Genomic DNA, 11035 nt, shown 5'->3' with positions numbered 1-11035 from the left:
TCCTGCCGGGCCTGAGTTTGAGACCGCGCCCGGTCATGTATGGGACCCTGAATGGCCCGCGGACCGGCTGGCGGGACGTCCGTGGATGCCTATCCGCCCTCCGAGCACTCCCGCCGGGCGTGGGTTAGAGACCGCGCCCGGTCATGTATGGGACCCTGAATGGCCCGCGGACCGGCTAGCGGAACCTCCGTGAATGCCTATCCGCCCTCCGAGCACTCCTGCCGGGCGTGGGTTAGAGACCGCGCCCGGTCAGTTATGGGACCCTAAATAGCCCGCGGACCGGCTGGCGGGACCTCCGTGAATGCCTATCCGCCCTCCGAGCACTCCTGCCGGGCCTGAGTTTGAGACCGCGCCCGGTCAGTTATGGGACCCTAAATAGCCCGCGGACCGGCTGGCGGGACCACCGTGAATGCCTATCCGCCCTCCGAGCACTCCTGCCGGGCCTGAGTTTGAGACCGCGCCCGGTCAGTTATGGGACCCTAAATAGCCCGCGGACCGGCTGGCGGGACCTCCGTGAATGCCTATCCGCCCTCCGAGCACTCCTGCCGGTCGTGGGTTTGAGACCGCGCCCGGTCAGTTATGGGACCCTAAATAGCCCGCGGACCGGCTGGCGGTACCTCCGTGAAACCCTTTCCGCCCTCCGAGCACTCCTGCCGGGCGTGAGTTAGAGACCGCGCACGGTCACTTATGGGACCCTAAATGGCCCGCGGACCTGCTGGCGGGGCTTCCGTGAAAGCCTATCCGCCTTCCGAGCGCTCTTGCCGGGCGTGAGTTAGCGTCCGCGCCCGGTCGCCTCACGTCACTGTGGTTAAGTTGGCATAGTAAAAAGCGCTCTTGGGTCCTTCAGAGTGCGGAGTTTATCACTGCGCATGAAGAAATGACAACCTGCAACGTTTGGTTTATGTTTTATAAGCATTTTTAGTTTTATTGCTTAAATCGCATTTTCTCGACGAGCTGAGCACGTTTTCTGGATGGTGCCTCTCCCGTCACTCTGGTTAGGTTGGCAAAGTAAAAAGCGCTCTTGGGTGCTTCAGAGTGCCGAGTTTATCACTGCACATAAAGAAATGACCACCTGCAACGTTTGGTTTATGTTTTATGAGCATTTTTAATTGTATTGCTTAGAGCGCATTTTCTCGACGAGCTGAGCACTATTTCTAGTAAAAAGCGCTCTTGGGTGCTTCAGAGTGCCGGGTTTATCACTGCGCATGCAGAAATGACCACCTGCAACGTTTGGTTTATGTTTTATAAGCATTTTTTGTTTTATTGCTTAAATCGCATTTTCTCGACGAGCTGAGCACGTTTTCTGGATGGTGCCTCTCCCGTCACTCTGGTTAGGTTGGCATAGTAAAAAGCGCTCTTGGGGGCTTCAGAGTGCCCAGTTTATCACTGCGCATGCAGAAATGACCACCTGCAACGTTTGGTTTATGTTTTATAAGCATTTTTAGTTTTATTGCTTAAATCGCATTTTCTCGACGAGCTGAGCACGTTTTCTGGATGGTGCCTCTCCCGTCACTCTGGTTAGGTTGGCAAAGTAAAAAGCGCTCTTGGGTGCTTCAGAGTGCCGAGTTTATCACTGCACATAAAGAAATGACCACCTGCAACGTTTGGTTTATGTTTTATGAGCATTTTTAATTGTATTGCTTAGAGCACATTTTCTCGACGAGCTGAGCACTATTTCTAGTAAAAAGCGCTCTTGGGTGCTTCAGAGTGCCGGGTTTATCACTGCGCATGCAGAAATGACCACCTGCAACGTTTGGTTTATGTTTTACAAGCATTTTTTGTTTTATTGCTTAAATCGCATTTTCTCGACGAGCTGAGCACGTTTTCTGGATGGTGCCTCTCCCGTCACTCTGGTTAGGTTGTGTTAGGTTACGGATTTTAGCTATTGATCTGACTCCAAATTATGATCAACACTTAACACAAGAGTTGTTACGTCCAAATCTACACACTGTCGCACCTAACAATTCTGCGAGTTCGTTCTGTCAAAGAGAAGACCAGTAGATCAATTAGGCCGAATTTACCAATTGTTTAATCCTGACAAAGCAAACTAATACAGGCCTGGGTCTCGGGTCCCTAACACAAAAACTCGTGTGCCTTCGTGACCATCAAAGACAACACATTCTTCCGGGTTGCCCAGTTTTAAAGAAACACAATATGAATATTCAAGCATGCAAAATATTGTGTGGTGATTGGTCGATGGTCGATGGTCGATGGTCGTCTCCTCCTGGTTTGGGTTTTTCCCCTGCTCAGCACAGGTGTCTGGACCACAAAGACGAGTTGTTCTTCACCGGCCTTGAGATATCCTCCCTGTCTGGTCATCCTGTTCCACAATACTTTGTAGAGAACAAATTCATTGTAGCCTGCACATTCCTTTCCACTTATTAATCACCACACGAGTACACTACTACTGATATGATTGATATGATTATAAGTCTAGCGCTGTCTTAACAAAATATGTTTGCAAACTGCCGAAAGCACATTTCCCTTTATTCCCTCTCATGACCTCATTTATGAGGTCATCACCAGTTACTCTAGTAATCAGCGACCAGCACACTGTCGGTCCTTTCTTCCCCCCGCGGCTCCTGTTGAGTCACCAGGGTATATTGGCCCTTCGGTGACAACGGGCCAACGGTTTTCTCGATCAACCGAACAGTGAGTGATCTAATACATGGAATACAGCAACAACCGCATAAAATCATTATTGTAGTAAAAATAGCCACAGCAACAAGCACAGACATGATGAGGCCTTTCCAGTTTCCGAACGTTTTCATCCAATCAGACCAAATATCGGTGCGTACACCTGAATGATCTTTCATCTTTTTATTCAGTATCCTTAGTCCTTCCAACGCCCGGGTCAGTCGGCCCCCTGGTGCCGTGTTGTTGGGGATGAAAGTACAACATGCATCCCCGAACATTCCGCACACACCATGTTCCTTAGCCAATAGCATGTCCAACGCAATTCTATTTTGGAACGACATCAATGACGTCGCGGCCAATTGTTCATGGACCGCTGCAAATGATTCAGCTGTATAATTACCCAGCCGTTGGACATTGTAATGAATATAATTAATACGGTCAACATTTTTATTGGGGGTGATCCATAAGAAAATGCTTTCGAATCCCGAGGACACTTGATTAACGAGTTTATACTCATCTGGCACACCCCGGGGCACTCCTATAGCGTCAATATATGTCGGATCGTTGTCGCTCAACCATGGGGGCAAAACGTCTCTTTTGGCTCGCCTTAGGAGCCCCGCCAATGGGAACTCCATGTTCCAATTGAGATTCTGTATTTCAATGGGGACAACCACCACAGGCATTATCAAAGACACAAGGGCACAGATACCTGATGCATTCTTCGGCAAGCGATCATATAATTTGTTGTCACCACACCACAACCAGAGGTCTGCACGAGAGAGAGGAGAGGGGACATTCAAAAACAAATTTATCCTGCACCATGTGTGATCTATTGTCCCAATACTTATGCCGTTTCCCTTTAACTTTAAACATGTCATATTTTGTTGAGTCACATGGCTATCAAAAATGGGCTTTCTTTTCTCCAAGCCCACGACTGGGAAAATATCATTATAAATCAAACAATCGCCACTGGTCCTGGACTGGGTCAACACCTGTAAAACACATGCTGATTCTATTGCAGCTGGAACAATTTTTAACACTACTCTTGCTTCGAGACAAACCACACAATCTTCACCAGTTGCATTAGCAGCTTGTTCCGCCATCAAAAGCCAATTATTGTTTACAGCGGTGACTCCCGTAGTGACCCGAAACCAATCATCTACGCTCCTAATCGCTTTCGCTAAAATTCGGGGGTCTGTTGAGGGACTCAAAGATACTTCTTGTTTGGCATCCTCACCTTGACAGAGGAACATCTGCCAATACGGGTATTTATACACATATATGTTTAACTGGAAACCCCAGCACCCTACTGTGCGTCTTCCTAAATGTAAATCGTGTGAAGCATTAACCCACAAGGTGATGCCTGTCTGCGTTTTTTCCCCTTTTATCATTTGCTGATGTTGTTTTGCTTGAACACTAGTCCCCCATGACTTATACCAATCTTTAGTGTCCCATACCAGATCTTTCCAACCCCTATTTACCAAGTCGTTGGTCAAATACCAATCATAATCCCGATAATCCTGTCCTCTAATCTGCCCGTTCACCAAACTTTCAAACGGTATGATAATTTGTACTGTCACGTTTTTAGGGATGCAAACCTGGATCCCCCATTTAAATGATTGGACCGGTTCGCAGTGTCCCCGGTGTGTCTGAGTGACCCCGGTCACTTGTCTTTTGGACCGGATGTTTAAATGATGCTCAGACATGATGTTGTTTGTGGTGTGTGAAATTTGAATCTGGGACGTTTTCTGCTGGAAGGTCTCATCAATCGTCATCACTGTCCACACAAAAATACAACCTACAAATAACAGTCCTAAAATTAATCTCGCAAATTTCGAAAAACCATTCGGGCCCTCCCCTTTCCTTCTCCGTATTGCTTCCCGTACTCCTTCTGTTCCCCCCCTCTTGGCCGGGTCCGGGACACGGCCAACCAGGAATACCTTCATCCTGACGGAACAAACTCTGGGGCCGGACGGAGTTGTGAGTAGTGATACCACCGGCGTCCTTTGAAGTCGAGTTGGGCCGCGTGAGACGTCCTGGCCAAGACACGAAAGGGGCCCTTCCACCGGGGGTCCGTCCACTTCCTGGAGATGACTCGGACGTACACGTACGGCGTGAGCTGTTTCTCCACCGACACACCTTCCTCCGCCGCAGCCGCAGCGGATTTTTCTCCAAGCTGTGCAGAAACACTGGACACCAAAGCAGACAAATAGGACCAGTATGCTGTATGAGATAAATTAGGTACCGGAACATCCTCTGGTGGGACGAGCGTCGTCGCTGGTCCTGGCATTAGACGGCCCGTCATCAACTCAAACGGTGCGAATCCAGTGCTCCTGTTAACGGATTGTCTCACAGACAGCAAAGCAAGCGGAAGTGCTTGTAGCCAATTCATTGCCGTCTGAGCCATAATTTTGGCCAATTTCTCTTTTAGCGTTCGGTTAAGTCGTTCAACGCGGCCTTGAGACTGAGGATGGTAGACACACCCGAATCGATGCTTCAACCCCAAAATTGATTCTACCTTGGCCAAGGCTTTGTTGTTAAAGTGTGTACCATTGTCAGAACGGATCAAGGCCGGAAAACCGTGGGTAGGGATGTAATGGGTGATCAAAGCCTTGATCACCGCAGCAGAATCTTCCTTCGAGCACGGATATGCCTCCGGCCAGCCCGAGTAAGCGTCAACCAACACAAGAAAAAAGCGTTTTCCATTCACTCTTGTATTCATGTCTGTGAAATCAATGATCACCTCTGCCCCCGGCCATGGGGCCGGCTGAAACAGGCCGGGCTTAGGCTTCAACGTAGGGCGTGCATTGAACGTCTGACAAGACTCACAATCCGCAACGAATTTCCAGACCACATCTGAGAGTTTGGGATGCCACCAACTTCGAAGATGGATCATCATGGCATGGGGACCCACATGGGAAGGTGTGTGAGCCTGTGTCAGGACCTCCGACATCAGCCTTCCCTCCGGAAGAGCTGGCTGTCCTTTGGGTCCTACCCACAAGCCATCTGATCGTTTGACAGCCTTTGCTGCCAGCCAGACCGATTTTTGTTCCGGGGACGTGGCACCCTGGGCGGCACACAGATCGGCATGCGAGAGTGACAGAGGCAAACAGGAGTCGGGGTGTTCCCCGTCCACAATTAGTGGACCGCGGGACACCATCATGTCCTCTGCCCCGCCATACCCGGCCGTCTGCTTGGCCAATTCATCAGCCGCTCGATTCCCCCTAGCTACTAAGGTGTCAGCTTTGGAGTGACCAGGCACTTTGACAATGGCCACCTCGCTCGGGTACTTCAATGCCTCAAACAAATGCAACATCAAATCCTTGTGCGCAATCTCCGAGCCCCTGGCCGTCGTGAACCCATTCTGCAGCCACCCCACCAGATCGAGTAAAGCCGCCGACACCGCATAAGCGGAGTCAGAATAGATGGTCACGGCTTCCCCCTTGCATTGTCGTAAAGCTAACACCAGAGCAAAGACTTCTGCCGCCTGGGCCGATGGGTGGGTGTTGAGCTTCATCACTTTAAGAGGCTGGAAGGAACCATCCCTCCACTCGACCGCAGCCGCGGCCGCATGGAGGGAGCCCATCCTGTCTCTCCAGCAGCAGCCATCTGTGAACACCACACGACCGTGCCCGAGCGGAGTGGAATAGAGGTCAGGTCGGACTTTCGCCACCGTCTGGACCTTTGATGCACACTCATGGGGTCCCACCAACAATTGATCGGCCATGTTCACTCCGGAATGGACATAGTTGACATTTGGGGCAGTCAATATTTTCAACAACCGTGTTTGTCGCAGTGGAGTCAACGTGAACGCCGCCGATGCGACAAATGAAGACACTGCATGATCAGTTAACACATAAACTGGATGCCCCATGACCGTGTGGGCTGTTTTGAGTAAGACCTTTGCCAGGCCAGCCGCATATCTGGAACAATCGGGTTGTCGTTGCTCAATGTTGTCCAAGGGGACGCTGCAATACATCAACACTGCACGTCCATGCTGCATTTTCTGGTACAGAGCTCCATTCACAACTTTCCCTGAAATAGAGACATCTAGATGGAAGGGCAGAGTGTAGTCAGGAGTGGCCAAAGCCGCAGCAGAGGCCAGCTCCTGCACCAGTGACACAAAGACCTCAGCAGCCTCCGGTGTCCAAACCAGGCAAGCCCTGAGATTCCTCGCCCCCTGTTCGCGGATCAGGGCCCGTAGGACACCAGTTTTGTCAGCAAAACAGGGTATGTAATGTCTGCTGTAGCCGCACAACCCCAGGAATGATAGCATCTCCTGGACGGTGGCGGGCCGTGGGTGTCGGAGGATGGAGCTTCTATGTTCAGGCGACATGGCGAGGCCACTAGGGGTCAACACACGTCCCAGAAAAGTGACCTGTTGGCGACAGCATTGCAGTTTCTTTCTTGACACCTTGAACCCTTTCTCCCCTAACCACAACAACACTTTCTTTGTTCCTTCAAGACACGTCTGCTCGTCTTTTGCTGCAATCAACAAATCATCGACATATTGCAACAACAATGTGCCATCCGGCATTTGGCATGGTTCGAGGAGTTCTTTGAGGACCTGATTGAACAATCCTGGCGAATTTTTGAATCCCTGCGGCATGCGTGTGTATTGCAATTTCATCCCTTTGTAAGTGAAGGCGAACACGTGCCGCACTGAGGGGGAAAGCGGGAGGCAGAAGAAGGCATTAGCCAAATCAATTACGGTGAACCACTGATAGGCAGGGTTCAATGATGCAAGGATTCGGTGCGGGTCTGGCACGGGAAGAACAGGAGTTATAGTGACATCATTTACTGCTCTCAAATCATGTGCCATGCGCCATGTTTTCCCATCTGCTTTTTGGACTGGCCTTAACGGGGTGTTCCATTCGGAGCATGACACTTCCAACACCCCTGCGTCCCAGAGGCCGCACAGAGTGTCTTCCATGCCTTGGTCCGCCTCACTCGGCCAACGATATTGGGGTCGTTTGATAGGCTGCGTCTCATCCATTTGGAGATCAATAGGGGCCATCGAGTGACAAAACCCGACATCAAATGGACCTTGGGACCACAAGGTGTCGGGCACGGCCGCGAGCATTACTTCAGCGTCCTCATGATCAGTTAATTCCCTGCCATGTGTGCGAGATACCAACATCATCTCCAGCAGCCCTGAGTCTACCATGGGTTGTTTAATTTGGTAAGCTTTCTGAGACTCTGACCAATACAAATTAGGGATGTGTGTTTTCCGCCAGTCGGTTTGCAGCAACAAATGTTTGACCATTGAGCCCAATTGTCTGGCTTCATGACCTGGGGCAAGAGCTAGCGAAATGTGTGGTACCCCTTTTTCTGTCATTTTGAACCACTGCATTTGTTCAGGTGTTAATTCAGTAGCTGCTGCAACTCCCTCTTTACCAATCAAAATGCATGATGAAGTTAAATCCCACATGTGCCCTTCAATTTCTTCAAACAAATCCCGATAAACATCATCACTTTTTCGGTCATAATATAGAGTGCAATGCAAAGGATCAACAGGTGGGTGGTATGGCGCCAGTGAGCAGATCCAGGGCTTCCACAGTAGGTAGGTCGAGAACACACCGCCACCAGCAGGGGTTTCTGGCTCCAGCCTGGCCCAGTAGATGGTTGCAGTTTCTGCTTCTGTCTGTAGGGGCGCCATCAGCCACTGGCCATGTTGTTGTAGCTGCTGTGAGCACGGAATGCTGACACCATTTGGAAATTGAATTATCACTCCCTCCGGCCCACACAGGATTTTAGCTTCAACGGCTGACAGCAAATCCCTCCCCATCAAATTGATCGGAGTGTCTGTAGAATGGATATATTTGTGCCACAGTCTACACCCCGTCTGGGTGATCACCGTCTCAAGTGGTTTGGTAAAAGGCAGAGTTCGTGGTTGTCCCGAAAAGCCGACTAAAGTTGTTGTTTTCTTTGACAGTGAGGATACAGGTAGGGCAGTGTTTATTGATGAATAAGTTGCTCCTGTGTCCACCAGCATCTGCACAGGTTTTCCCTCCACTGTCACATGAAGCATTGGCTCCGCCGCGCCACTGCTTCTCTGGCTTCCCGGGCAGCCCTATTCAAATTGTCCACACCAGAGATCATCATGTTGGTAGTACTGACCTCCGTGTGTTTGTGGCTGTTGCCAGGGCCGTCCACCAAATGGAGCTGTTGCTGCCTGTTGCATCGGCGCCCCGTGTTGGCGTGGGGGACCTCCGGCTGGGCGGGCGGCTCCGCGCGGTCGACTTTGTGGGCATCCTCTTGCCCAATGATCGGTTTCGCCGCAGATGAAGCATGCGTTGGATGGGTCGGGTTGGTATGTCATCCTGCCCGGGTAAGCGGGTGCACTCCCTCCCCGGCCTCTGTATCCACCCCGGAACTGGCCCCTCCCGCGCCCAACCACCTGAGGAGCCTGTGACATTTGCATTTCCTTTTTCTGTGATTTTGACTGTTTAGCTTCACCATGCATCTTTGCCAATTGTAATTTCAGCAACTGTTTTGATAATGCGTCTGTCTCGTTCTCAACTTTAGCTTGTGACTCAGTGAACGTTCTGCAGTGATACAAAAGATGACGTTTAAATCGTGCTTCGGCACAAACCAGAATGTCAGGGTCTGACATCAGCTGCTGCTTCACGTCTGGCGGAAGTCCATCCACTAGCGCCGTCCGGAAGAGCACCTCTGCCTCGGGCGAGAGAGCCGGATGACGACCTGTAGTTTCAATCCAACTTTCCACACGTTACATAATGCTGTGCTGGTGACATTTTCACATCATAAGGAAACATAGTGGGGGCCAGATCGGTGGGTTGTGGGAAAGTCAATTTAATGTTTTCAAACAGGGGCGCTGCTACTTGTGGCAAGGGCACCTCCCTCCCCAGTCTCGCTGTGCCTGCTGCTTCCTCAATCGCCTGCAATTGTACTAGAGAGCATGCTCCTGCCAATGTCTGACGCATGTCACCGAGTGTACAGCTCTGCCCACTCATCAGAGCCAAAAATTTGTTCAGCCACACTTTACCTCCTCTGTGAAGTGGGGGCATTTTTTCCATCATCGCAGTCACATCACGGAGCACCATAGGCTCGTAGTGCTGGCCGCCTGGTGTGGTCACCAGCGGACACATTAATTCATTTTTCTGCCCCTCGGTCTGCGTCATCTGACCCTGACCACTCCGCAAATTGTATCCTTTCCGCATCTCTTTCTCTCCCTGCCTGTACCTCTTTCTACTATCCTGATTCGCGTACTGTAACATTTTCCTCTGTTGCATTACAACGTTATCTTCCCCCTCCCCCTCGCTGCTATCACACTGTGGAAGCTCTTTCTGTCTCCGCTCGCCCTTTGCGTCTTCTCGTCTCACTTTTTCTGTTGCCCATTTCAACATCTGCATTTCCAGTCTACGCTGCTCCTCAGCTTGATCAACTTTTTTCTTTAGCTCCTCATTTTCAGCACTAAGTCTCTGCCAACTTTCTCCTTTCGTCACGTTGGAGGAGTGGGGGCTCGGGCCGGGGGTGGATGTGACCACGTGGGCTATATCCCCCTCCCGGGCCCGGCGCCTCTCTTTATTTACTGCTTGTTCAATCAGCTGCACAATGCTCTGATCTGCCCTTTCGCCTTCGCCCTCAACATCCAACACCATCCGGCCACCCAACGTCACCACCGGAGCCATCACTCCGGGGGCGCCGTACGGCGGCGGTCCAACATTGGTCACTCCGAGTGTGGGGGCACTCGGGTGTGTCACATCATGCAAAGATGGATAAATGCCCTTGTATTCATTCCTTTCCTCGTCTATTTTCACCACTTTCTCTACCTTCTCTGCTCTTCTCTCACTCTCTGCATGTTCTACGGGAATTTTCTTTTGAGTAGCGAACAAAGCTGTTGCAGCTGTCGCCAAATTGTGCAGAGAGCGCCGCTCTTCCTCTTTTTCCCTAATGTGCTTCTCTAGCAACCTGCGCTTGCGCCAGTCGGCGCCTTTTTTCTCAACCTCTAGGTCAAGCTTTCCTTTCAACACCACACACTCTTTTTTCTGCAATTGCCTTGCCAGGCGTTCCATGTCCCAAGCTGTTGGGAAGCCCTGAAACAATTTGTCAGCTTCCAATTTCACGAAGACTTTTCTGTGTTTCATGCGCTCCTTTGCAACTTCTTTTCGGTCAAATCCACTCACAATTTGCGCTTCCACATCAGCATACAATCCTTCAACCTCATTCCATTCATTCCTCTCACCACACACACTCTCACTCCATTCATTCCTCTCACCACACACACTCCCCCCAATTTGGTTGCTCATTTTGGACATTTTAGCGGTCTTATCTCTCACAGGAGGAACTGTTATCACCGGATACTTTTTGAGGAGGCCTCACTTCTCCTCGGGGATCTCAAAAAACACCCCAGCTATTTGAATACGATCGTCAC

General features: G+C 50.6%; 1 protein-coding gene across 1 annotated transcript; it reads right to left on the bottom strand.

Moving 5' to 3' along the window:
• Positions 1 to 4541: 4541 nt before the first annotated feature.
• LOC119118996 lies at positions 4542 to 7699 on the bottom strand. Its single transcript, XM_037245643.1, has one exon. The coding sequence runs from the start codon at positions 7652 to 7654 to the stop codon at positions 4580 to 4582; it is 3075 nt and encodes a 1024-aa protein (XP_037101538.1). The 5' UTR covers positions 7655 to 7699; the 3' UTR covers positions 4542 to 4579.
• Between the last annotated feature and the right edge of the window lie 3336 nt (positions 7700 to 11035).

This window comes from Syngnathus acus, unplaced genomic scaffold, assembly GCF_901709675.1.
Source record: "Syngnathus acus unplaced genomic scaffold, fSynAcu1.2, whole genome shotgun sequence".
Classification (NCBI taxonomy): Eukaryota; Metazoa; Chordata; class Actinopteri; order Syngnathiformes; family Syngnathidae; genus Syngnathus; species Syngnathus acus.
The sequence above is the reverse complement of the archived record's forward strand: the minus strand, read 5'-3'. Positions and strand labels throughout refer to the sequence as shown.